Source organism: Pseudophryne corroboree (genome assembly GCF_028390025.1).
Source record: "Pseudophryne corroboree isolate aPseCor3 chromosome 3 unlocalized genomic scaffold, aPseCor3.hap2 SUPER_3_unloc_5, whole genome shotgun sequence".
In the NCBI taxonomy this organism is placed as follows: Eukaryota; Metazoa; Chordata; class Amphibia; order Anura; family Myobatrachidae; genus Pseudophryne; species Pseudophryne corroboree.
The window spans coordinates 3,355,554-3,383,234 of NW_026967541.1; the positions used below are offsets into that span (position 1 = coordinate 3,355,554).

Genomic DNA, 27,681 nt, shown 5'->3' on the forward strand with positions numbered 1-27,681 from the left:
AGAAAAAAAGAGGCGCAATGAGGTAGCTGACTGTGTGAGTAAGATAAGCGACCCTAGTGGCCGACACAAACACCGTGCCCATCTAGGAGTGGCACTGCAGTGTCACGCAGGATGTCCCTTCCAAAAAACCCTCCCCAAACAGCACATGACGCAAAGAAAAAAAGAGGCGCAATGAGGTAGCTGACTGTGTGAGTAAGATAAGCGACCCTAGTGGCCGACACAAACACCGTGCCCATCTAGGAGTGGCACTGCAGTGTCACGCAGGATGTCCCTTCCAAAAAACCCTCCCCAAACAGCACATGACGCAAAGAAAAAAAGAGGCGCAATGAGGTAGCTGACTGTGTGAGTAAGATAAGCGACCCTAGTGGCCGACACAAACACCGTGCCCATCTAGGAGTGGCACTGCAGTGTCACGCAGGATGTCCCTTCCAAAAAACCTTCCCCAAACAGCACATGACGCAAAGAAAAAAAGAGGCGCAATGAGGTAGCTGACTGTGTGAGTAAGATAAGCGACCCTAGTGGCCGACACAAACACCGGGCCCATCTAGGAGTGGCACTGCAGTGTCACGCAGGATGTCCCTTCCAAAAAACCCTCCCCAAACAGCACATGAAGCAAAGAAAAAAAGAGGCGCAATGAGGTAGCTGACTGTGTGAGTAAGATAAGCGACCCTAGTGGCCGACACAAACACCGTGCCCATCTAGGAGTGGCACTGCAGTGTCACGCAGGATGTCCCTTCCAAAAATCCCTCCCCAAACAGCACATGACGCAAAGAAAAAAAGAGGCGCAATGAGGTAGCTGACTGTGTGAGTAAGATAAGCGACCCTAGTGGCCGACACAAACACCGTGCCCATCTAGGAGTGGCACTGCAGTGTCACGCAGGATGTCCCTTCCAAAAAACCCTCCCCAAACAGCACATGACGCAAAGAAAAAAAGAGGCGCAATGAGGTAGCTGACTGTGTGAGTAAGATAAGCGACCCTAGTGGCCGACACAAACACCGGGCCCATCTAGGAGTGGCACTGCAGTGTCACGCAGGATGTCCCTTCCAAAAAACCCTCCCCAAACAGCACATGACGCAAAGAAAAAAAGAGGCGCAATGAGGTAGCTGACTGTGTGAGTAAGATAAGCGACCCTAGTGGCCGACACAAACACCGGGCCCATCTAGGAGTGGCACTGCAGTGTCACGCAGGATGTCCCTTCCAAAAAACCCTCCCCAAACAGCACATGACGCAAAGAAAAAAAGAGGCGCAATGAGGTAGCTGACTGTGTGAGTAAGATAAGCGACCCTAGTGGCCGACACAAACACCTGGCCCATCTAGGAGTGGCACTGCAGTGTCACGCAGGATGTCCCTTCCAAAAAACCCTCCCCAAACAGCACATGACGCAAAGAAAAATAAAAGAAAAAAGAGGTGCAAGATGGAATTGTCCTTGGGCCCTCCCACCCACCCTTATGTTGTATAAACAGGACATGCACACTTTAACCAACCCATCATTTCAGTGACAGGGTCTGCCACACGACTGTGACTGAAATGACGGGTTGGTTTGGACCCCCACCAAAAAAGAAGCAATTAATCTCTCCTTGCACAAACTGGCTCTACAGAGGCAAGATGTCCACCTCATCATCATCCTCCGATATATCACCGTGTACATCCCCCTCCTCACAGATTATCAATTCGTCCCCACTGGAATCCACCATGTCAGCTCCCTGTGTACTTTGTGGAGGCAATTGCTGCTGGTCAATGTCTCCGCGGAGGAATTGATTATAATTCATTTTAATGAACATCATCTTCTCCACATTTTCTGGATGTAACCTCGTACGCCGATTGCTGACAAGGTGAGCGGCGGCACTAAACACTCTTTCGGAGTACACACTTGTGGGAGGGCAACTTAGGTAGAATAAAGCCAGTTTGTGCAAGGGCCTCCAAATTGCCTCTTTTTCCTGCCAGTATAAGTACGGACTGTGTGACGTGCCTACTTGGATGCGGTCACTCATATAATCCTCCACCATTCTATCAATGGTGAGAGAATCATATGCAGTGACAGTAGACGACATGTCCGTAATCGTTGTCAGGTCCTTCAGTCCGGACCAGATGTCAGCATCAGCAGTCGCTCCAGACTGCCCTGCATCACCGCCAGCGGGTGGGCTCGGAATTCTGAGCCTTTTCCTCGCACCCCCAGTTGCGGGAGAATGTGAAGGAGGAGATGTTGACAGGTCGCGTTCCGCTTGACTTGACAATTTTCTCACCAGCAGGTCTTTGAAACCCAGCAGACTTGTGTGCGCCGGAAAGAGAGATCCAAGGTAGGTTTTAAATCTAGGATCGAGCACGGTGGCCAAAATGTAGTGCTCTGATTTCAACAGATTGACCACCCGTGAATCCTTGTTAAGCGAATTAAGGGCTCCATCCACAAGTCCCACATGCCTAGCGGAATCGCTCTGTCTTAGCTCCTCCTTCAATGTCTCCAGCTTCTTCTGCAAAAGCCTGATGAGGGGAATGACCTGACTCAGGCTGGCAGTGTCTGAACTGACTTCACGTGTGGCAAGTTCAAAAGGTTGCAGAACCTTGCACAACGTTGAAATCATTCTCCACTGCGCTTGAGACAGGTGCATTCCACCTCCTATATCGTGCTCAGTTGTATAGGCTTGAATGGCCTTTTGCTGCTCCTCCAACCTCTGAAGCATATAGAGGGTTGAATTCCACCTCGTTACCACCTCCTGCTTCAGATGATGGCAGGGCAGGTTCAGGCGTTTTTGGTGGTGCTCCAGTCTTCTGTACGTGGTGCCTGTACGCCGAAAGTGTCCCGCAATTTTTCTGGCCACCGACAGCATCTCTTGCACGCCCCTGTCGTTTTTTAAATAATTCTGCACCACCAAATTCAAGGTATGTGCAAAACATGGGACGTGCTGGAATTTGCCCAGATGTAATGCACGCACAATATTGCTGGCGTTGTCCGATGCCACAAATCCACAGGAGAGTCCAATTGGGGTAAGCCATTCCGCGATGATCTTCCTCAGTTGCCGTAAGAGGTTTTCAGCTGTGTGCGTATTCTGGAAACCGGTGATACAAAGCGTAGCCTGCCTAGGAAAGAGTTGGCGTTTGCGAGATGCTGCTACTGGTGCCGCCGCTGCTGTTCTTGCGGCGGGAGTCCATACATCTACCCAGTGGGCTGTCACAGTCATATAGTCCTGACCCTGCCCTGCTCCACTTGTCCACATGTCCGTGGTTAAGTGGACATTGGGTACAGCTGCATTTTTTAGGACACTGGTGACTCTTTTTCTGAGGTCTGTGTACATTTTCGGTATCGCCTGCCTAGAGAAATGGAACCTAGATGGTATTTGGTACCGGGGACACAGTACCTCCAACAAGTCTCTAGTTGGCTCTGCAGTAATGATGGATACCGGAACCACGTTTCTCACCACCCAGGATGTCAAGGCCTCAGTTATCCGCTTTGCAGTAGGATGACTGCTGTGATATTTAATCTTCCTCGCAAAGGACTGTTGGACAGTCAATTGCTTGGTGGAAGTAGTAAAAGTGGTCTTACGACTTCCCCTCTGGGATGACCATCGACTCCCAGCAGCAACAACAGCAGCGCCAGCAGCAGTAGGCGTTACACGCAAGAATGCATCGGAGGAATCCCAGGCAGGAGAGGAATCGTCAGAATTGCCAGTGACATGGCCTGCAGGACTATTGGCATTCCTGGGGAAGGAGGAAATTGACACTGAGGGAGTTGGTGGGGTGGTTTGCGTGAGCTTGGTTACAAGAGGAAGGGATTTACTGGTCAGTGGACTGCTTCCGCTGTCACCCAAAGTTTTTGAACTTGTCACTGACTTATTATGAATGCGCTGCAGGTGACGTATAAGGGAGGATGTTCCGAGGTGGTTAACGTCCTTACCCCTACTTATTACAGCTTGACAAAGGGAACACACGGCTTGACACCTGTTGTCCGCATTTCTGTTGAAATACCTCCACACCGAAGAGCTGATTTTTTTGGTATTTTCACCTGGCATGTCAACGGCCATATTCCTCCCACGGACAACAGGTGTCTCCCCGGGTGCCTGACTTAAACAAACCACCTCACCATCAGAATCCTCCTGGTCAATTTCCTCCCCAGCGCCAGCAACACCCATATCCTCCTCATCCTGGTGTACTTCAACACTGACATCTTCAATCTGACTATCAGGAACTGGACTGCGGGTGCTCCTTCCAGCACTTGCGGGGGGCGTGCAAATGGTGGAAGGCGCATGCTCTTCACGTCCAGTGTTGGGAAGGTCAGGCATCGCAACCGACACAATTGGACTCTCCTTGTGGATTTGTGATTTCGAAGAATGCACAGTTCTTTGCTGTGCTGCTTTTGCCAGCTTGAGTCTTTTCATTTTTCTAGCAAGAGGCTGAGTGCTTCCATCCTCATGTGAAGCTGAACCACTAGCCATGAACATAGGCCAGGGCCTCAGCCGTTCCTTGCCACTCCGTGTGGTAAATGGCATATTGGCAAGTTTACGCTTCTCCTCCGACAATTTTATTTTAGGTTTTGGAGTCCTTTTTTTTCTGATATTTGGTGTTTTGGATTTGACATGCTCTGTACTATGACATTGGGCATCGGCCTTGGCAGACGACGTTGCTGGCATTTCATCGTCTCGGCCATGACTAGTGGCAGCAGCTTCAGCACGAGGTGGAAGTGGATCTTGATCTTTCCCTAATTTTGGAACCTCAACATTTTTGTTCTCCATATTTTAATAGGCACAACTAAAAGGCACCTCAGGTAAACAATGGAGATGGATGGATTGGATACTAGTATACAATTATGGACGGACTGCCACGGTTAGGTGGTATAAAAAAACCACGGTTAGGTGGTATATACAATTATGGATGGACGGACTGCCTGCCGAGTTCCGACACAGAGGTAGCCACAGCCGTGAACTACCGCACTGTACACTGGTTGATAAAGAGATAGTAGTATACTCGTAACTAGTATGACGACTATAAAGAAAGAAAAAAAAACCACGGTTAGGTGGTATATACAATTATGGATGGACGGACTGCCTGCCGAGTTCCGACACAGAGGTAGCCACAGCCGTGAACTACCGCACTGTACACTGGTTGATAAAGAGATAGTAGTATACTCGTAACTAGTATGACGACTATAAAGAAAGAAAAAAAAACCACGGTTAGGTGGTATATACAATTATGGATGGACGGACTGCCTGCCGAGTTCCGACACAGAGGTAGCCACAGCCGTGAACTACCGCACTGTACACTGGTTGATAAAGAGATAGTAGTATACTCGTAACTAGTATGACGACTATAAAGAAAGAAAAAAAAACCACGGTTAGGTGGTATATACAATTATGGATGGACGGACTGCCTGCCGAGTTCCGACACAGAGGTAGCCACAGCCGTGAACTACCGCACTGTACACTGGTTGATAAAGAGATAGTAGTATACTCGTAACTAGTATGACGACTATAAAGAAAGAAAAAAAAACCACGGTTAGGTGGTATATACAATTATGGATGGACGGACTGCCCGCCGAGTTCCGACACAGAGGTAGCCACAGCCGTGAACTACCGCACTGTACACTGGTTGATAAAGAGATAGTAGTATACTCGTAACTAGTATGACGACTATAAAGAAATAAAACAAAACCACGGTTAGGTGGTATATACAATTATGGATGGACGGACTGCCTGCCGAGTTCCGACACAGAGGTAGCCACAGCCGTGAACTACCGCACTGTACACTGGTTGATAAAGAGATAGTAGTATACTCGTAACTAGTATGACGACTATAAAGAAAGAAAAAAAAACCACGGTTAGGTGGTATATACAATTATGGATGGACGGACTGCCTGCCGAGTTCCGACACAGAGGTAGCCACAGCCGTGAACTACCGCACTGTACTGTGTCTGCTGCTAATATAGACTGGTTGATAAAGAGATAGTATACTACTAATATTATATATACTGGTGGTCAGGTCACTGGTCACTAGTCACACTGGCAGTGGCACTCCTGCAGCAAAAGTGTGCAGTTTAATTTTAATATAATATTATGTACTCCTGGCTCCTGCTATAACAACCTATAACTGGCACTGCAGTGCTCCCCAGTCTCCCCCACAATTATAAGCTGTGTGAGCTGAGCACAGTCAGATATATATATACATTGATGCAGCACACTGGGCTGAGCAGTGCACACAGATATGGTATGTGACTGAGTCACTGTGTGTATCGTTTTTTTCAGGCAGAGAACGGATATATTAAATAAAACAAACAACTGCACTGTCTCTGGTGGTCACTGTGGTCGTCAGTCACTAAACTCTGTCTGCAGTGCACTCTCTTCTACAGTATCACAGCAATCTCTCTCTCTCTCTCAACCCTAATCTAAATGGAGAGGACGCCAGCCACGTCCTCTCCCTATCAATCTCAATGCACGTGTGAAAATGGCGGCGACGCGCGGCTCCTTATATAGAATCCGAGTCTCGCGAGAATCCGACAGCGTCATGATGACGTTCAGGCGCGCTCGGGTTAACCGAGCAAGGCGGGAGGATCCGAGTCTGCTCGGACCCGTGAAAAAAAACATGAAGTTCGTGCGGGTTCGGATTCAGAGAAACCGAACCCGCTCATCTCTAGTATAAACCCCATGGTCCTTACGGAGTCCCCAGCATCCTCTAGGACATAAGAGAAAATAAGATTTTAAACCTACCGGTAAATCTATTTCTCCTAGTCCATAGAGGACGCTGGGCGCCCGACCCAGTGCGGAAACTCTGCAAGGCTTGTATATAGTTGTTGCTTACATAAGGGTTATGTTACAGTTGGAGTCGGTCTTGGACCATTACTGTTGTTGTTCATACGGTTAACTGGTTATGTATGATCCAGGTTACATGGTATGATTGGTGTGGGCTGGTATGAATCTTGCCCTTGGATTTCTAAATCCTGCCTTGTATTGTCCATCTCCTCTGGGCACAGTTCTCTAACTGAGGTCTGGAGGAGGGGCATAGAGGGAGGAGCCAGTGCACACCCATAGTCAAAGTTATTTTTAGGGGCCCTATCTCCTGCGGAGCCCGTCTATACCCCATGGTCCTTACGGAGTCCCCAGCATCCTCTACGGACTAGGACAAATAGATTTACCGGTAGGTTTAAAATCTTATTATTATCAGATAATTGTCGCTATGGTGACAGAAACAATTTCCTGTGTATGTGTCACTTGTATTGTTACTTTTGTGTCCAGCGGGTGGGCTCGGAAATGTTATCCTTTTCCTCGCAGCCCCAGTTGCTGGAGAAAATGAAGGAGGAGCTGTTGGCGGGTCACGTTCCACTTGAGTTGACAATTTTCTCACCAGCAGGTCTTTCCTCCTCTGCAGACTTGTGTCCGGAAAGATACAACGTAGGCTTTAAACCTAGGATCGAGCACGGTGGCCAAAATATAGTGCTCTGATTTCAACAGATTGACCACCCTTGAATCCTGCCTAAGCGAATGAAGGGCTCCATCCACAAGTATTTCCAGGGAAGACGTTAAGTCTGAGGGACTATGGGGGTAATTCTGAGTTGATCGCAGCAGCAAGAAAGTTAGCAATTGGGCAAAACCATGTGCACTGCAGGTGTGGCAGATATAACATATGCAGAGAGAGTAAGATTTGGGTAGGTTATTTAATTTCTGTGCAGGGTCAATACTGGCTGTTTTAATTACTACTGCATAAAACCTAAGTGCCCCCTGCAGAGCGTTACTACTGCATACAACCTAAGTGCTCCCTGCAGAGCGTTACTACTGCATACAACCTAAGTGCTCCCTGCAGAGCGTTACTACTGCTTACAATCTTAGTGCTCCCTGCAGAGCGTTACTACTGCATACAACCTAAGTGCTCCCTGCAGAGCGTTACTACTGCTTACAATCTTAGTGCTTCCTGCAGAGCGTTACTACTGCATACAACCTAAGTGCTCCCTGCAGAGCGTTACTACTGCATACAACCTAAGTGCTCCCTGCAGAGCGTTACTACTGCATACAACCTAAGTGCTCTCTGCATGGTCTTTTTATGTGAGCCAAGCACACTGCAGCCCCGCCGGTGATAGCTTCCTGTTTGCTGTTCCTGCCTTGCAGAACTCTGTTCCGGTCAGCTGTATTTGGTGGATCTTGCTCCCTACCCTCTTGTACTTTGGAGGTCCGAAGCCGGTCTGGGAATCCTTCTAGTCCTTGCGAACCTGTTCTCGCCTGGTTTCGTGAGTAGCGGCATCAGCCGCGTGTTGCGGCTTATGCCGCTTAGTATTTACTTCTGTGAATTGGTGCATTTGCGGAGGTTTCCGCTTTCACTGTCCTCCCCGGAACTCGGCGGTGCCGTGTGGGGGAGTGGACAGTGGTTTTCTTTGTAGTTCTTTTCCTTTGGCGGTGTGCCGCACATACGTTTAGTTTTTAGGTAGTTTATAGCCCCTAGCTTGGTTGTTTCAGTTAGAGGGCCCCTTGTTATTACCATGTCTCAGTTCAAGCTTTGTCTCTCTTTAAGACCTGAGGGGGCATCGGAGTTGGGCAGACCTAATCCGCCCTTCAAACGCGGCTGCCGTGGGCCCAAGAAACCATAGTTGTTCAGGCGTGAATTGATAACACGGGTAAGACAATGGAGATAGGGTGCTAGGGGCTATTTCCTTCCCATTTCCCAATCCCAGCATTCCGTCCTGGTGCTCAGGTCTCACCGCATAAGATCTCCCCTGTCCTGAGCATCAGGATCATAACAGCAGTGAGCACTTAGGTTGTATGCAGTAGTAACGCTCTGCAGGGAGCACTTAGGTTGTATGCAGTAGTAACGCTCTGCAGGAAGCACTTAGGTTGTATGCAGTAGTAACGCTCTGCAGGGAGCACTTAGGTTGTATGCAGTAGTAACGCTCTGCAGGGAGCACTTAGGTTGTATGCAGTAGTAACGCTCTGCAGGGAGCACTTAGGTTGTATGCAGTAGTAATGCTCTGTAGGGAGCACTTAGGTTGTATGCAGTAGTAACGCTCTGCAGGGCACAGCTTTAAAAGTTTTTTTCTGAGATCACAATCCCGTTGTGAAAGGATCTCATAAATTTGATAAATAAAACCTGTGTTTAAATCCCTTTTATATTTCACTTGCTTATATCAATTATTGCTCTACCCATATACCCATACATAGGTAGTGCTGGTATATAAATTCTTTTATATCTTTCCATAATTTTTTGTCTTTTCCAGCTGACAATCAATTGCCTTATGTCATGCCTATTGAAAAATCTATCTTACATAAAAATAATAAAAGTTAGGTTTTCATTTATTCATGAAACAAAAAAGAGTGCGCCACACATTAAGGCTTCTTTAGGTATAAACCCTCCATCCATAAGTCCCATATACTTAATGCAATCGCTCCATCTTAGCTCCTTCTTCAATTTCTCCAGCTGCTTCTGCAAAAGCCTGATGAGGGGAATGACCTGACTTAGGCTGGCAGAGTCTGAACTGACTTCACGTGTGGCAAATTTGAATGGTTTGAGAAACTTGCAAAACACGGAAATCATTCTCTATTGCGCTTGAGTCAGGTGTATTCCCCCTCCTTTGCCTGTATCATAGGTGGATGTGTAGGCTTGAAGGTCATTTTGCGGCTACTCCATCCTCTGAAGCATATAGAGTATTGAATTCCACCTCGTTACCACCTCTTGCTTCAGGTGATGACAGGGCAGGTTCAGGAGTGTTTATTGGTGCTCCAGTCTTCGGCACTCTGTGGCTGAATGTCGAAAGTGGCCTGCAATTTTTCGGACCACCGACAGCATCGCATACACGCCCCTGTCGTTTTAAAAAAAATTCTGCACCACCAAATGAATTGTATGTGCAAAACATGGGATGTGCTGGTATTTGCCCAGATGTAATGCACGTACAATATTAGCGGTGTTGTCCGATATCACAAATCCCCAGGAGAGTCTAAGTGGGGTAAGCCATTGTGCGATGATGTCCCTCTGTTTCCGTAAGAGGTTGTCGGTGGTGTGCATCTAATGGAAACTGGTGATACACAGCGTAGCCTGCCTAGGAACGAGTTGGCATTTGTGAGAAGCTGCTACTGGTGCCGCCGCTGTTGTTGCTGCGGTAGGCAATGAATCTACTCAGTGGGCTGTCACAGTCATGTAGTCCTTAGTTTGCCCTGCTCCACTTGTCCACATGTCCGTGGTTAAGTGGACACTGGGTACATCAGCATTTTTCAGGACACTGAGAATACTTTTGTAAATCCTGTACAGTTCGGGAATCGCTTGCCTAATGAAGAATCTAGATGGTATCGGGGACACAGAATGTCCATCAACTGTCTGAAATCCCACTTCACTAATGGCGGATACTGGATGCATGTCTACTACACCAACATAGTTGTTATGGCCTCAGTTATCCGCTTTGCAACAGGGTGACTGCTGTCATATTTCATCTTCCTCACAAAAGACTGTGGACAGTCAATTGCTTAGTTGAGGTAGTACAAGTGGTCTTTTGACTTCCCCTCTGGGATGACGATCGACTTCCAGAAGCAACAACAGCAGTGGCAGCAGCAGCAGTAGGCATACCACTGAAGGATCCTCCAGAGGAATTCTGGTTTGGAGAGGACTCGTCAGTCATGCCAGTGACAGGGCCTGCAGGACTACTGACGTTCCTGACTGAGGAGAAAATTGACATTGAGGGAGTTGGTGGTGTGGCTTGCAGGAGCTTGGGTACAACAGGAAGAAGGGATTTATGTGTCAGTGGACTGCTTATGCTCTTACCCAAAGTTTCTGAACTTGACAATGACTTCTGATGAATGTGCTGCAGGTGACGTGTAAGGGAGGATGTTCCTAGGTGGTTAACGTCCTTACCCCTACTTATTACGGATTGACAAAGGCAACACACGGCTTGATGGACCCTGGTCATGTAGGGCTGGGAGAGTCAGTAAGATTGTGTAATAGGGGCCTACAGTAAGTCAGTAAGATTAGCAGAATTTGCAATCCTTTTTCTAGCAGGCTGGGGGCCGCCCATCGCAGGGTGAGGCAGCCCAGTATGCTCACCAGCGCCTCCCCCTTAATGAAGCAGGAATTGCGATCGCTTTACAATTTCTGCTTCATCTTAGAAACTAGTGAAGCATCCTGCCAGCTTAGCTGTGCCCGCAGGATCCCTACCGCGTTTTTCTCGATTGCGATGTGATGTCATGCAGCCACTATGATCACGCCCGTTTGTCCACCTCCCTTTCTCGCCACACTTGCAACGCTCCATTTTCTGACTGGAAATGGAGCATTGCCCCCCACCCCATGACCACCTCTGCCTGATTAACAAGAAACAATAGCATTTCCTGCAGCCCCCCGTAGAGAATGCAGGCGCATGCGCAAGATGGGTGCTGCGCATGCATCCGCAACTTTTTCTCAATAATTCCTTTTGGATCACACACTGCAATCCAACCTGAATTAGGACCAGAGTCACCATCTTACAGGCAGCCGGTGAAGGGAGTAGAGAATGGGTGTTATGTGGCAGGAACGGGCTGGTTAGGTAACAGCCTGGCTGCTGCATTCTGTACAAGCTACAAGCGGTGCAATTCTTTTGCTGGGAGACCCAGGTAGAGGACATTGCAGTAGTCTATGCGTGATGATACAAGTGCATGTATGACTGTAGGTAGATCTTCTGAGGGAAAAAAAAAAAGTGCGGGAGTCTGGCAATGTTCCTAAGATGAGGATCCGATTGTGGCTGATACCTGATGTCTAAGTGTCACTCCACCATCCAGGACACCAAGATTCTGCACATGATCGGCATTTTGTAACTCTGAACCGCCAAGCATAAATCTAGTTGGTTTGCAAAGGTGAGCTGTAGCCCTGCCCATTGTTGGTGAACTTCTATCATAAGGACCTGTTTCACCAGGACTGAGTCACAGCCAACTGGCATCACCCACACCTGGAGCTCAGCTAGACAACCATTTAGGATTGGTTTTGGGTTCTCAGTACCTCGAGAAAAAGACAGGTCATCTGCAAAGAAGTGGTAGATGAGGACATGACGTCTGATTATTATACCCAGTGGTAGCATGTATATTATAAAAAGCATAGGAGATAGGATAAGAACCTTTAATAACAATGCATGGCAATAAGAAGTATACTGCAGAAGACTAAAATGGTTCCTCACCTCAGTGATGTCTATTGCATGCAACAAGAGTGAATTTATTTCTCAGAACATGGAAATGGCTTCTCACCTGTGTGACTTCGCTGATGTGAAACAAGTTGTGATTTTTGTGTAAAACATTTCCCACACTCAGAGCAAGAAAATGGCTTCTCACCTGTGTGACTTCTGTGATGTAAAACAAGATGTGATTTCTGTGTAAAACATTTCCCACACACAGAACATGGAAATGGCTTCTCACCTGTGTGACTTCGCTGATGTTTAACAAGAACTGATTTGTGTGCAAAACATTTCTCACAATCAGAACATGGAAATGGCCACTCACCTGTGTGACTTCGCTGATGTGTAACAAGTTGTGATTTCTTTGTAAAACATTTCCCGCATTCAGTGCAAGAAAATGGCTTGTCACCTGTGTGACTTCTCTGATGTATAACAAGATCTGATTTGCATGCAAAACATTTCCCACACTCAAAACATGGAAATGGCCTCTCACCTGTGTGACTTCTCTGATGTGTAACAAGTTTTGATTTCTGGATAAAACATTTCCCGCACTCAGAGCAAGAAAATGGCTTCTCACCTGTGTGACTTCTGTGATGTATAACAAGATCTGATTTGTGTGCAAAACATTTCCCACACTCAGAACATGGAAATGGCCTCTCACCTGTGTGACTTCTCTGATGTGCAACAAGTTTTGATTTCCAGGTAAAATATTTCCCACACTCAGAGCAAGAAAATGGCTTCTCACCTGTGTGACTTCTCTGATGTTTAACAAGATCTGATTTGTATGTAAAACATTTCCCACACTCTGAACATATCAGTGGCCTCTCACCTACCTTGCCTGTGTGTGGGTTAATAGGCTTTGTGTTCTGTGTAAAACATTTGGTATCTATAGAACAGGGAAACACTGTATCTACTGTCAGAGCTGTAACAGATGCACCAATATCAGAGTGATCAGGAGAACATTTTTCAGGATCACAGGGATCAGCTGATAGAGCTGGATGTATAATTGGGGTAATGGGATTATTTCCTGGAGAATCCTGTCTACTGTCATTATCTTTTATGCCACAATCCGGGGATAACATTAGATGTCCTTCTGAGATATTCCTGCCGGTGTGTCCATCTGCTGGAAATAAAATACATTATGGAAATGTGACATTTTCTGTAACATTATTAATCTTGTAAACAATAGGAGAAGACGACTCTCTGGGACACTTAATTGTAAATGTGTGTGTATAATAAAACATAACTTTTAATGAAGGCTTTATAATATTGTGTCTCAGACTATCATTGTGTCCACCCTCCTGAGAACACTCACAATAACAAATGTAATATTATAATAAGACTTAGATATATCTCTCTCTTGTACTGGTAACTAACCATGAAGTATAAATGGAGATGTAGTCACTTGCCAAGTCCTATGTCAGCACCAATGTAAAACAATGGATGGGGAACATATCGTATGAACTGGAGATTCTAGATGAACAATAACATCAGTCATATGAGCTGATGGATCAGAGAAATGTCTCCTAACGTTACTCCTGGAAGCATTGGTAAGGCAGCATTCCTTTATGTGTGTGCTCATACGCTGGTAAGCCTGTACATGTGTTACTCACCCTTATATAAGGTATATTGCTACAGCAGAGTAGGTGTGGAACAAGGTACTTTACATGCAATACACCTTATAATACACTGCAATCATCATCATCATCTGCTAGGTTATAATCCACTCTTACACCCCCATCATGTGTTTTACCTCTATATTCTCTTAGTAGTAATAAGGATGATGTGAGTACGGTCAGTATGATATAGAGAATTACATAATAGAATCTATACAGCTGCCGCCATACTTCTGCTTCTCATACGTGTGCTACTGGCAGCAGTGAACATCTGAGTGAGAGTGCAGGGAAGACAGCAGAGTCTGGTGAGAAAGAGATTGGATCTGCCTTTGCAGGGATGTACAACATCTGTCACCCCTGTAAGTATATAAAATAATAAATAAGAGGGGCGTGGTCCATCCAGACGTGCTTTCTGGAGATTTCCTCACTATGGGGGACATGTACTAAGCAGTGATAAAAGTGGAAAAGTTGCCCATAGTAACCAATGATCTGCTCTGTATACTTTTATAGTATGCAAATTATAAATGTTACATCAATGCTGGTTGGTTGCCATGGGCAACTTCTCTACTGGCTCACTACACTTTTATCACTGTTTAGTACATCTCCCCGTATGTGGCTTCTTATCTACCCTACCTGATAGCTCTCAGCCACTGCTGGGATCAAGACCCAATCTATTAAGTCGTCCACTCCTACTGGCCTAAAGCCACTCACTCCGGGTACTGTTCACTGCCGCAGCCTGGTGACGCCGCTGAAGCCACGGGCTGTAGTCTGGGGATAAGTGCGCCCAGTCTTTCCTGCACGCTCTGGATACCTGACTTGGAGGCGATTTTGCCTCAGGTGGGAGCACTTGCTCTCCCACTTCTCCTGGGGACAGAACGGGCTGCACACAGTCACCGGAGCCCGGCGGTGATATTAGGAAGTGAGGTGGCTACCATTTTGTATCCTGGTGCCCGGCCATCACATGCTTTGCTTCAATAAGGTTTAAAATTAATATAAGCTGCTAAATAAGTGTCCTGACAGCTGGACCGGGGGTCACTACACTAAATTGAAGCATTTGCCTGGAGGTGAAACTACCCTCTATTTATATGGTACCACTATAATCTACTTCCTCTCAGTCTACATGCAGAGCCCAGTATTAAGTATCGTCTGAGTACAGCTCATTACACTCTGATCACAACCTCACAGTATATTATATTGTGGATTCATTCACTGACTATGGGGGTAATTCCAAGTTGATCGCAGCAGGAAATTTTTAGCAGTTGGGCAAAATCATGTGCACTGCAGGGGAGGCAGATATAACATGTGCAGAGAGAGTTAGATTTGGGTGGGTTATTATGTTTCTGTGCAGGGTAAATACTGGCTGCTTTATTTTTACACTGCAATTTAGATTGCAGATTGAACACACCACACCCAAATCTAACTCTCTCTGCACATGTTATATCTGCCTCCCCTGCAGTGCACATGGTTTTGCCCAACTGCTAAAAAATTTCCTGCTGCGATCAACTTGGAATTACCCCCTATATTTTGCCATTTGTGTCTCTCTGTGCTGCGTACTTCACGTCTGTGATCACGCTGACCTCTAGTGGAATTTCTCAGTCATTACTGTGTTATTTGAGTTGCATTACATTACGTTTACTTGAAGTTTAGGCTCGGTTATCCCTGTCACCCCGACTAAGAATGTAATTTTGAACTGAGTCATCTTGATGTAACCTCCTGACAGCGTACTACTGCTCCTTTTATTTATAGATTGTATATTCTTATCTCTGAGAGGTCAGTCTCTTTGGAGCCGGCTTATGGGGGTCATTTTGAGATGATTACTCGCTAGCAACTTTTTGCTGTGCTGCAATCAGATAGTCGCCACCTAAGGGGGAGTGTATTTTCGCTTTGCAAGTGTGCGAACGCTTTTGCAGCAAACGGCACAAAAAAGTTTGTTGCTGTTTCTGAGTAGCTCTGAACTTACTCAGCCGCTGCGATCTCTTCAGACTTTTTGACGTCAGACACCCGCCCTGCAAACGCTTGGACACGCCTGTGTTTTTCCAAACACTCCCAGAAAACGGTCAGTTAACACCCATAAATGCCCTCTTTCTGTCAATCACCTTGCGATCGGCTGTGCGAATGGATTCTTCATTAAATCCATTGCCTATCACCAATCCTCTTTGTACCGGTACGACTCGCCTGCGAATTGCGGTGCAGACGTGTGCAGTTTTGATGAGTTTTAACCTGATCGCAGCGCTGCAAAAAGTTGCTAGAAAGATCAACTCGGAATGACACCCCATGTCTCCAAAAAAGGTTAAAAAGTACCAAATTGGCCCCACCTGTCCATCTCTTTGGTACCTCAAATTCAGGTGGTCCTTCTGAGACCGCTACAACATCATCTGCTTCTACTTGTCAGTTGCACAGCCCAGCTGTAATGGCTGAGAACGTCTTAAGACACTCTAGAGTGTCCTGTTACTCTACGCTCTATACATTCTATGTTATTTACATTTAAGGACTGAAAACCTCAGAACTTAACGCTAATATTTGAAGCTTTGGGGTCAGATATCAGTGAGATTGGCACTCGTACAGACTAAAATGAAAGAGATTGTTGCGTCTCACAATCAGGTCTGATTTCAGCACCTGACACCCTTCAGGAAGACATGGGGGTAAATTTACTAAAGTGGGAGATTTTTAGAACTGTTATCTATTATCTATTATCTGCTAGAAGCAGCTAGATAAATGGTACGTAGAATCTGATTGGTTGCCATGGGCAACATCACCAGTTCTAAAAATCTCCCACCTTAGTAAATTTGCCCCATGGTCTCTATTCATGATAAAGTCATTGATTTAGAAGACAGGTCTCGGAGAAATAATATCAGAATAATGGGCATGACGGATTCTGTTACAAATGCTGAGCTTTATGATTATGACACGGTCCTAGTTTCAGAAACATCCACCGAAGGCTTCTGCCGCGGACCTTCTTATTGATAGGATCCATAGACTCTCAAAGTCCAAACAGGCCCCTATCCAAGCACCGAGGGACACTCTGCTCAGGGTCCACTTTTTTCATATTAAAGAACACATTCTATAGGCTGCTTTGCCTTCCTCATCCACAGCTGAGTGCCTGGATAATCTGCAGATATTTCCATATATTTCTTCTGTGACGCTGGCCAAAGGCGTCTATTCTACCCAAGGAAATGTGCAATACAAATGGGGCTTTCCTACTAAGCTTATTACATAGTAACATAGTATCTAAGGTTGAAAAAAGACAATTGTGCATCGAGTTCAACCTATTTGTGGTCTCCTATGCATGATGATTTGACAACAATTTCTGACTGATGCTGCTGTCAGCCGTTCCATTTTATCCCTATTTATAGTAACTATAATGCATGACTATGCACCACAACTCCCTTGGGCAGGGAATTCCAAACACGTATTGTCCACGAGTCCTCTGTGTTGATCTAACCAAAAACAGGTCCCGCGCAAGCTCTGTGTATTGTCCCCTTATATATTTGTAGATGTTGATCATATCCCCTCTTAGTCTCCGCTTTTCCAATGTAAACATGCCTAGTCTTTCAAGCCTTTCCTTGTATTCCATCGTCTCCATACCCATAATTAGTTTGGTCGCCCTCCTCTGTACCTTTTCAAGCTCCAGAATATCCTTTTTGTGGTACGGTGCCCAGAATTGTACACAGTATTCAAGGTGTGGCCTCAATAGTGATTTATATAACAGGAGTATAATACTCTCGTCCCAAGCATCAATACCCCATTTTATGCTTGCTAATATCTTATTAGCCTTCTTTGCTGCAGTCCTACTTTGGGTACTACTGCTTAGCTTGGTATTATTGAGGACACCTAAGTCCTTTTCCAGTACAGAATCCCCTAATTTTACTCCATTTAGTTGGTAGGTGTAATTTTTGGCCCTCATTCCGAGTTGTTCGCTCGGTATTTTTCATCGCATCGCAGTGAGAATTCTCTTAGTGCGCATGCGTAATGTTCGCACTGCGCATGCGTCAAGTAACTTTACTAAGAAGAAAGTAATTTTACTCACGGCTTTTTAGTCGCTCCGGAGAACGCATTGTGATTGACAGGAAATGGGTGTTACTGGGCGGATGTACGGCGTTTTAGGGGCGTGTGGCTGGAAACGCTACCGTTTCCGGAAAAAACGCAGGCGTGTCTGGAGAAACGGTGGGAGTGCTTGGGCGAACGCTGGGTGTGTTTATGACGTCAGCCGGGACCGAAAAGCACTGAATTGATCGCACAGGCAGAGTAAGTCTGGAGTTACTCAGAAACTGCTAACTCGGTTTTGAACGCAATATTGCGAATACATCGGTCGCACATTTAAGATGTTTAGATTCACTCCCAGTAGGCGGCGGCTTAGCGTGTGTAACTCTGCTATAATCGCCTTGCGAGCGAACAACTCGGAATGAGGGCCATTGTTCTTGTTACCACAGTGCATTACCTTACACTTGTCTGTGTTGAAGCGCATTCTCCATTTGGCTGCTCCTAATTTAACTAAGTCGTTCTGAAGAGACTCGGCATCCTCCTCTATATTTATAGCCTTACACAATTTGGTATCATCTGCAAAAATTGACACCATGCTCTCTAGACCTTCTGTTAGGTCGTTAATGAAAATATTGAACAATATCGGTCCTAATACTGAGCCTTGCAGCACACCACTTAGCACTTCAGTCCAAGTTGAAAAAATAAGATTTTACTTACCGATAAATCTATTTCTCGTAGTCCGTAGTGGATGCTGGGACTCCGTCAGGACCATGGGGATTAGCGGCTCCGCAGGAGACAGGGCACAAAAATAAAGCTTTAGGATCAGGTGGTGTGCACTGGCTCCTCCCCCTATGACCCTCCTCCAAGCCTCAGTTAGGATACTGTGCCCGGACGAGCGTACACAATAAGGAAGGATCTTGAATCCCGGGTAAGACTCATACCAGCCACACCAATCACACCGTACACCTTGTGATCTGAACCCAGTTAACAGTATGATAAACGTAGAAGCCTCTGAACAGACGGCTCACAACAATAACAACCCGATTTTTTTGTAACAATAACTATGTACAAGTATTGCAGACAATCCGCACTTGGGATGGGCGCCCAGCATCCACTACGGACTACGAGAAATAGATTTATCGGTAAGTAAAATCTTATTTTCTCTGACGTCCTAGTGGATGCTGGGACTCCGTCAGGACCATGGGGATTATACCAAAGCTCCCAAACGGGCGGGAGAGTGCGGATGACTCTGCAGCACCGAATGAGAGAACTCCAGGTCCTCTTTAGCCAGGGTATCAAATTTGTAGAATTTTACAAACGTGTTCTCCCCCGACCACGTAGCTGCTCGGCAGAGTTGTAATGCCGAGACCCCTCGGGCAGCCGCCCAGGATGAGCCCACCTTCCTTGTGGAATGGGCCTTGACAGATTTAGGCTGTGGCAGGCCTGCCACAGAATGTGCAAGTTGAATTGTGCTACAAATCCAACGAGCAATTGTCTGCTTAGAAGCAGGAGCACCCAGCTTGTTGGGTGCATACAGTATAAACAGCGAGTCAGATTTTCTGACTCCAGCCGTCCTTGAAATATATATTTTCAATGCCCGGACAACGTCCAGCAACTTGGAATCCTCCAAATCGCTAGTAGCCGCAGGCACCACAATAGGCTGGTTCAGGTGAAACGCTGACACCACCTTAGGCAGAAACTGAGGACGCGTCCGCAGTTCTGCCCTGTCCGAATGGAAAATCAGATATGGGCTTTTATACGATAAAGCCGCCAATTCTGATACTCTCCTGACCGAAGCCAGGGCCAGTAGCATGGTTACTTTCCACGTAAGATATTTCAAATCCACCGATTTGAGTGGCTCAAACCAATGGGATTTGAGAAAATCCAAAACTACATTAAGGTCCCACGGAGCCACTGGGGGCACAACCGGGGGCTGTATATGTAGTACTCCTTTCACAAAAGTCTGGACTTCAGGAACTGAAGCCAATTCTTTCTGGAAGAAAATCGACAGGGCCGAAATTTGAACCTTAATGGACCCCAATTTGAGGCCCATAGACAATCCTGTTTGCAGGAAATGTAGGAATCGACCCAGTTGAAATTCCTCCGTGGGGGCCTTCCTGGCCTCACACCACGCAACATATTTTCTCCAAATGCGGTGATAATGTTGTGCAGTCACCTCCTTCCTGGCTTTTACCAGTGTAGGAATGACCTCTTCCGGAATGCCTTTTTCCCTTAGAATTCGGCGTTCAACCGCCATGCCGTCAAACGCAGCCGCGGTAAGTCTTGGAATAGACACGGTCCCTGCTGAAGCAGGTCCCGTCTTAGAGGTAGAGGCCACGGATCTTCCGTGAGCATCTCCTGAAGTTCCGGGTACCAAGTTCTTCTTGGCCAATCCGGAGCCACGAGTATCGTTCTTACTCCCCTTTGCCGTATAATTCTCAGTACTTTTGGTATGAGAGGCAGAGGAGGAAACACATACACTGACTGGAACACCCACAGTGTTACCAGAGCGTCCACAGCTATTGCCTGAGGGTCTCTTGACCTGGCGCAATACCTGTCCAGTTTTTTGTTGAGACGAGACGCCATCATATCCACCTTTGGTTTTTCCCAACGGTTCACAATCATGTGGAAAACTTCTGGATGAAGTCCCCACTCTCCCGGGTGTAGATCGTGTCTGCTGAGGAAGTCTGCTTCCCAGTTGTCCACTCCCGGAATGAACACTGCTGACAGTGCTATCACATGATCTTCTGCCCAGCGAAGAATCCTTGCAGCTTCTGCCATTGCTCTCCTGCTTCTTGTGCCGCCCTGTCTGTTTACGTGGGCGACTGCCGTGATGTTGTCCGACTGGATCAACACCGGCTGACCCTGAAGCAGGGGTTTTGCCAGGCTTAGAGCATTGTAAATCGCTCTTAGCTCCAGTATATTTATGTGAAGAGACATCTCCAGGTTTGACCATACTCCCTGGAAGTTTCTTCCCTGTGTAACACTACTTGAGATAGTGCTACTCCGACTACTAACTGTTCCCTGGATCTTGCCCTTATCAGGAGATCGTCCAAGTAAGGGATAATTAAGACGCCTTTTCTTCGAAGAAGTATCATCATTCCGGCCATTACCTTGGTAAAGACCCGAGGTGCCGTGGACAATCCAAACGGCAGCGTCTGAAACTGATAATGACAGTTTTGCACCACGAACCTGAGGTACCCTTGATGTGAAGGGCAAATTGGGACATGCAGGTAAGCATCTTTTATGTCCAGGGACACCATAAAGTCCCCTTCTTCCAGATTCGCTATCACTGCTCTGAGTGACTCCATCTTGAACTTGAATTTTTGTATGTACAGGTTCAAAGATTTCAGATTTAGAATAGGTCTTACCGAGCCGTCCGGCTCCGGTACCACAAATAGTGTGGAGTAATACCCCTTTCCCTGTTGTAGGAGGGGTACCTTGACTATCACCTGCTGAGAAAACAGCTTGTGAATGGCTTCCAATACCGTCGCCCTGTCTGAGGGAGACGTTGGCAAAGCAGACTTTAGGAACCGGCGAGGGGGAGACTTCTCGAATTCCAACCTGTAACCCTGAGATACTACCTGCAGGATCCAGGGGTCCACCTGTGAGCAAGCCCACTGCGCGCTGAAATTCTTGAGTCGACCCCCCACCGCTCCTGAGTCCGCTTGTAAAGCCCCATTGTCATGCTGAGGGCTTTGCAGAACCCGGGGCGGGCTTCTGTTCCTGGGAAGGAGCTGCTTGCTGCCCTCTCTTACCCTTTCCTCTGCCTCGGGGCAGATATGACTGTCCTTTTGCCCGCTTGTTCTTATAGGACCGAAAGGACTGCGGCTGAAAAGACGGTGTCTTTTTCTGTTGGGAGGGGGTCTGAGGTAAAAAGGTGGATTTCCCGGCAGTTGCCGTGGCCACCAGATCCGATAGACCGACGCCAAATAATTCCTCCCCTTTATACGGCAATACTTCCATATGCCGTTTGGAATCCGCATCACCTGACCACTGTCGCGTCCATAAACTTCTTCTGGCAGATATGGACATCGCACTTACTCTCGATGCCAGAGTGCAAATATCCCTCTGAGCATCTCGCATATAAAGAAAAGCATCCTTTAATTGCTCTAAAGTCAATAAAATACTGTCCCTATCCAGGGTATCAATATTTTCAGTCAGGGAATCCGACCAGACCACCCCAGCACTGCACATCCAGGCTGAGGCGATGGCTGGTCGCAGTATAACACCAGTATGTGTGTATATACTTTTTAGGGTAGTTTCCAGCCTCCTATCAGCTGGATCCTTGAGGGCGGCCGTATCAGGAGACGGTAACGCCACTTGTTTTGATAAGCGTGTGAGCGCCTTATCCACCCTAGGGGGTGTTTCCCAGCGCGCCCTAACCTCTGGCGGGAAAGGGTATAATGCCAATAACTTTTTTGAAATTAGCACTTTTCTATCTGGGTTAACCCACGCTTCATCACATACATCATTCAATTCCTCTGATTCAGGAAAAACTACAGGTAGTTTTTTCACACCCCACATAATACCCCTTTTTGTGGTACTTGCAGTATCAGAGATATGTAAAGTCTCCTTCATTGCCGTGATCATATAACGTGTGGCCCTACTGGAAAATACGTTTGTTTCTTCACCGTCGACACTAGATTCAGTGTCCGTGTCTGGGTCTGTGTCGACCGACTGAGGTAAAGGGCGTTTTACAGCCCCTGACGGTGTCTGAGACGCCTGGGCAGGTACTAACTGGTTTGCCGGCCGTCTCATGTCGTCAACTGATTTTTGTAATGTGCTGACATTATCACGTAATTCCATAAACAAAGCCATCCATTCCGGTGTCGACTCCCTGGGGGGTGACATCACCATTACCGGCAATTTGCTCTGCCTCCACACCAACATCGTCCTCATACATGTCGACACACACGTACCGACACACAGCAGACACACAGGGAATGCTCTATTGAAGACAGGACCCCACTAGCCCTTTGGGGAGACAGAGGGAGAGTTTGCCAGCACACACCCAAGCGCTATAATATATATGGGAACAACCCTATATAAGTGTTGTATCCTTATAGCAGCTTAAATATAGTAATATCGCCAAAAAAGTGCCCCCCCTCTCTGTTTTACCCTGTTTCTGTAGTGCAGTGCAGGGGAGAGTCCTGGGAGCCTTCCTCACAGCGGAGCTGAGCAGGAAAATGGCGCTGTGTGCTGAGGAGAATAAGCCCCGCCCCCTATTTCGGCGGGCTCTTCTCCCGGAGTTTGTGAGATCTGGCAGGGGTTAAATACATCCATATAGCCTCAAGGGCTATATGTGATGTATTTTTAGCCATAATAAAGGTATTATACATTGCTGCCCAGGGCGCCCCCCCCAGCGCCCTGCACCCTCAGTGACCGCTGTGTGAAGTGTGCTGACAACAATGGCGCACAGCTGCAGTGCTGTGCGCTACCTCATGAAGACTGAAAAGTCTTCTGCCGCCTGTTTCTGGACCTCTTCAATCTTCGGCATCTGCAAGGGGGGTCGGCGGCGCGGCTCCGGGACCGGACTCCATGGCTGGGCCTGTGTTCGATCCCTCTGGAGCTAATGGTGTCCAGTAGCCTAAGAAGCCAATCCATCCTGCACGCAGGTGAGTTCACTTCTCTCCCCTAAGTCCCTCGATGCAGTGAGCCTGTTGCCAGCAGGACTCACTGAAAATAAAAAACCTAAAAACTTTTCCTAAGCAGCTCTTTAGGAGAGCCACCTAGATTGCACCCTGCTCGGACGGGCACAAAAACCTAACTGAGGCTTGGAGGAGGGTCATAGGGGGAGGAGCCAGTGCACACCACCTGATCCTAAAGCTTTATTTTTGTGCCCTGTCTCCTGCGGAGCCGCTAATCCCCATGGTCCTGACGGAGTCCCAGCATCCACTAGGACGTCAGAGAAATATACATTAACCACAACGCGCTGCTCCCTATTATCTAACCAGTTTTTGACCCAAGTGCATATTGTGCTTCCTAGCCCTGATTCTTGTAGCTTGTAGAAAAGTCTCATGTGTGGTACAGTATTGAACGCTTTGGCAAAGTCTAAAAAGATTACATCCACGTCTTTACCCTGATCTAGGTTTGCGCTTACTGTTTCATAAAAGCCAAGTAAGTTGGTTTGACAGGATCTGTCCTTCATAAACCCATGTTGATTCCTTTTAATGACCTTATTGACTTCAAGGAACTTCTGAATACTATATCTTAGAATACCTTCCAATACTTTCCCCACTATAGATGTAAGACTAACTGGTCTATAATTACCTGGTTCAGCTTTACTTCCCTTTTTGAATATAGGCACTACTTCCGCTATACGCCAGTCTTTGGGAACCATATCTGATATAACTGAATCCTTAAAGATCAAAGATAGCGGTTTTGCCAGTTCAGAGTGAAGCTCCATTAGAACCCTTGGGTGAATACCATCGGGCCCTGGTGATTTATTAATCTTTAAATGTTTTAATCGGTCACAGACTACTTCCTCGCTTAAATAAGTACCTATCAGTGTGATATTCTCATTATTGAGATTGTGTGTCAGTCCCTGAATTGGGTCCTCTCTAGTAAATACTGTTGAAAAAAACTCATTTAGTGTGTCCGCTATGTCATTATCATTTTTGCTTAAAACTTCCAACTTGTCTTTTAAAGGGCCTATACTCTCCTTCTTTAATCTCTTGCTATTAATGTATTTAAAGAATTTTTTGGGATTCGCTTTGCTTTCCTTTGCTACTAGTTTTTCAGTTTCTACTTTAGCAGCTCTTATTTCCTTTTTGCAAACTTTGTTACATTCCTTATAGTGCTGAAATGACTCTACTTCCCCGTCAGATTTGTATTTTTTAAATGCTCGTTTTTTCTTGCCCATAAATTCCTTAATCTCTTTGTTAAGCCACACCGGTTTATGATTTTTATTCCCTTTTTTTGTTACTCATAGGAATAAATTTGAGTGTATTTTTAGCTAGCAGGAATTTTAGTACCTCCCATTTTTCCGTAGTATTTTTTCCTAATAACAAACCTTCCCATTCAATATCCCTGAAAAATACCCTCATCTTTTCAAAATTTGCTTTGCTAAAGTTTAGAGTCCTAGTTGAGCCAGTATAGGGCTGTTTATGGAAACTGATATTGAATGTGGCCATATTGTGGTCGCCGTTTCCTATGGGTTCCCCTACTATAATACCTGATACCAAATCCCCATTGTTTGTTAATACCAGGTCTAAGATTGCATTGTACCTAGTTGGTTCCTCAATTAGTTGGACTAAGTAGTTATTGTAATGTGAAACTGCGCCTTCACAGTGATACCTTCACCCGAGGATGGCCCTGCTATTCTGAAAAATTGGGACATTCCTGTTGACAGTCCTTCATGACACTTTACCTAAACCAATCCCGGAGGAGTTGTCTTCCGTCTCGAAGTAATATGCTAAAGGAGTAAGACTGTTACAGACACTCAGAGTTTGTTTCCTACTGTAACATGTGCCAACTGGGACTAAGTTACTGGGCATGGATCTATTTTTGGGCCAGATTTATTTGCTCTTGTTATGGGTATAAAATGTATCTTTTTATCTTTATTTCCTGTGCTATATAATTGCTATATGGTATATGGTCCGACATTGTTTCCACCACATTTCATTATACCTTTCTAGAATGTTTGGGTGTTCAGGTAAAGCATGACTGATTTATCTTTAACATCCTGTTGCCCTTATAACTGTTGGTGGAACCTACATTGGATAACAGATCATGTTCTTGGCCTTTACCTCCTTTGGATACATTGGTTACATTGAAATTTGATATTTCTTTGTACAATTGTTACTATGATGACTAGATTTTGCACTGTCATATGGCTAATTGGGGTAGTCGGTGGGTTTCCCTTTTAGGTCTGACCGCCACCTTTTTCCACCTTTCTGTCACGGTACCCTAGTGACTGAATCTCTAGCTCCTTTATGGACTCTATTTCTGATTGTCTTTAATTTTTCTTCCCTATTTTATTCATTTTTTTCTGTGATTTGATAGTTTGAAGTATGCACACGCCCTACAGACTCTATTGGACTTTACACAGATGATCCTAGATGTTTCATATGGTAGACTTACCATTGTTAACTCTCTTTCTGCGAGGTTCATTGGTTCCACAGGAAAACATTGCAGTATGCACAGGAAAATATTGGGGTGGGATCTTGATACAGAGGCACAAACAGGCTAAAGCTTTAGGCTGTCCCAGGATGCATTGGAGCCTCCTCTATAACTCCGCCTCCAGGCACTAGAGCTAAGTTTTGTTTAACCAGTCAAATGCAGGAGCAGGTAAAAGAGAAGGCAGATGTTAGTCACATAGAACCACATTCTCATGACAAGAGAAGGGACCAGCGGCTAACGCCGTACAAACCTACAGAATCTAGGTGCGTCAGGGTGGGCGCCCTGTGGAACCAATGTACCTCAAAGAAAGAGCGGTAACAATGGGAAGTCTACCATAACTCTCCTTTTCTGCAGCAGGATACATTGGTTTCCACAGGAAAACATTGGCACCGTTCCTCAAGGGAGGGGACACGCCTTAACGGGCATGAGAACGTGGCATCCAAAGGAAGCATCCTGGGAAGCAGAAGTATAAAAGGCATAGAACCTAATAAACATGTTCACTGAGGACCACGTAGCCGCCTTCCACAATTGATCTGCGGATGCGCCACGGCGAGCCACCCAAGAGGGTTGAACAGACAGATTAGAATGGGCTTTAATAGCAGCAGGAGCTGGAAGTCCAGCTTGCGTATAAGCTTGTGCAATCACCATTCTTATCCATCTGGCCAAGGTCTGCTTATTCGCAGGCGAGCCACATTTGTGAAAACCAAACAGTACAAAAAGGGTATCTGACCTCCTGATAGAGGCAGTCCTTTCCACATAAATACAGAGAGCCCTTACCACATCCAAACAACGGTCTTTGGAAGACAAATCTGAAAAGATAAAGGCCGGAATCACAATCTCTTGGTTAAGGTGAAAAGATGACAGCACCTTAGGCAAATAACCAGGTCTATTTCAGAGAATTGGCCGGTCACTGTGAAAAGTCAAATAGGGTGGACGACAGGACATAGCACCTAAGACAGATGCCCTTTTTGCAGAGGCAGTTGCCAGCAAGAACAGGACCTTGGCCATGCGCCATTTTAGGTCCACTGACTCAAGAGGTTAAAATGGAGACTCTTGCAGGACCTTTAGTGCAACAGTCAAATCCCATGGAGCCACAGGAGGGACATGGGGAGGCTGACTCCTAAGTACACCCTGAGCGAAAGTATGAACGTCAGGTATAGATGCAATTTTCCTCTGAAACCATACCGACTAGGCAGAGATGTGAACCTTGAGGGTGGCCAGACGAAGACCTAGGTCAAGGCCTCGTTGCAGAAAAGCCAGGATTCTGGATGTTCTGAATTGATATGTATCATAATTCTTGTCAGCACACTAGATGAAGTAAGAATTCCAGACTCTGTAATAAATCCGGGCAGATGCCGGTTTGCGGGCTTTCAGCATAGTCTGAATAACTGCCTCGGAAAATCCTTTGGCCGTCAGGAGTGAAGCTTCAAGAGCCACACTGTCAAAGCCAGTGTGGCCAGGTCTGGGCAAAGACAAGGGCCCTGTATGAGAAGGTCCGGGCGCTGCGGAAGTAGAAGGGGTCTCTCTGCAATAATGACATGGGATGATCTAGATATTGTGGCAATTACAGAGACATGGTGCAATGAAAATCATGACTGGGACATAGCTATCCCGGAATATACTTTATTTAGGAAGGACAGAACGGGAAAAATCGGAGGAGGGGGGGCAATGTATGTAAAAAAAAGCATTAATACTACCTTAATACAAAGTAATGAAGAAAAAACTGAGGCCCTTTGGGTGTCCAGAGAAATAGGGGAGAAGTGGATTATTCGTATTGGTGATATACAGGACACCAGGACAGGAAGTAGAACTGGACAAAAACCTATTGCAGGACATAACTAAAATGGCATTAATAGCAGAGGTATTAA

At 46.2% G+C, this 27,681-nt stretch overlaps 2 protein-coding genes across 2 annotated transcripts in view; one reads left to right on the forward strand and one right to left on the reverse strand.

Annotated features, from left to right (window-relative positions):
- Positions 1-27,681, forward strand: part of LOC134984372 (zinc finger protein 585A-like) — a 131,697-nt gene that overhangs the window by 40,714 nt on the left and 63,302 nt on the right. The gene's annotated exons all lie outside the window — the stretch shown is intronic.
- Positions 12,022-27,681, reverse strand: part of LOC134984370 (oocyte zinc finger protein XlCOF6-like) — a 37,977-nt gene continuing 22,317 nt past the window's right edge. The window contains exon 6 of the mRNA XM_063949967.1: positions 12,022-13,215. Within this exon, the coding sequence (XP_063806037.1) occupies positions 12,134-13,215 (1,082 nt within the window). The 3' untranslated portion in view covers positions 12,022-12,133. The remainder of the gene's footprint in view (positions 13,216-27,681) is intronic.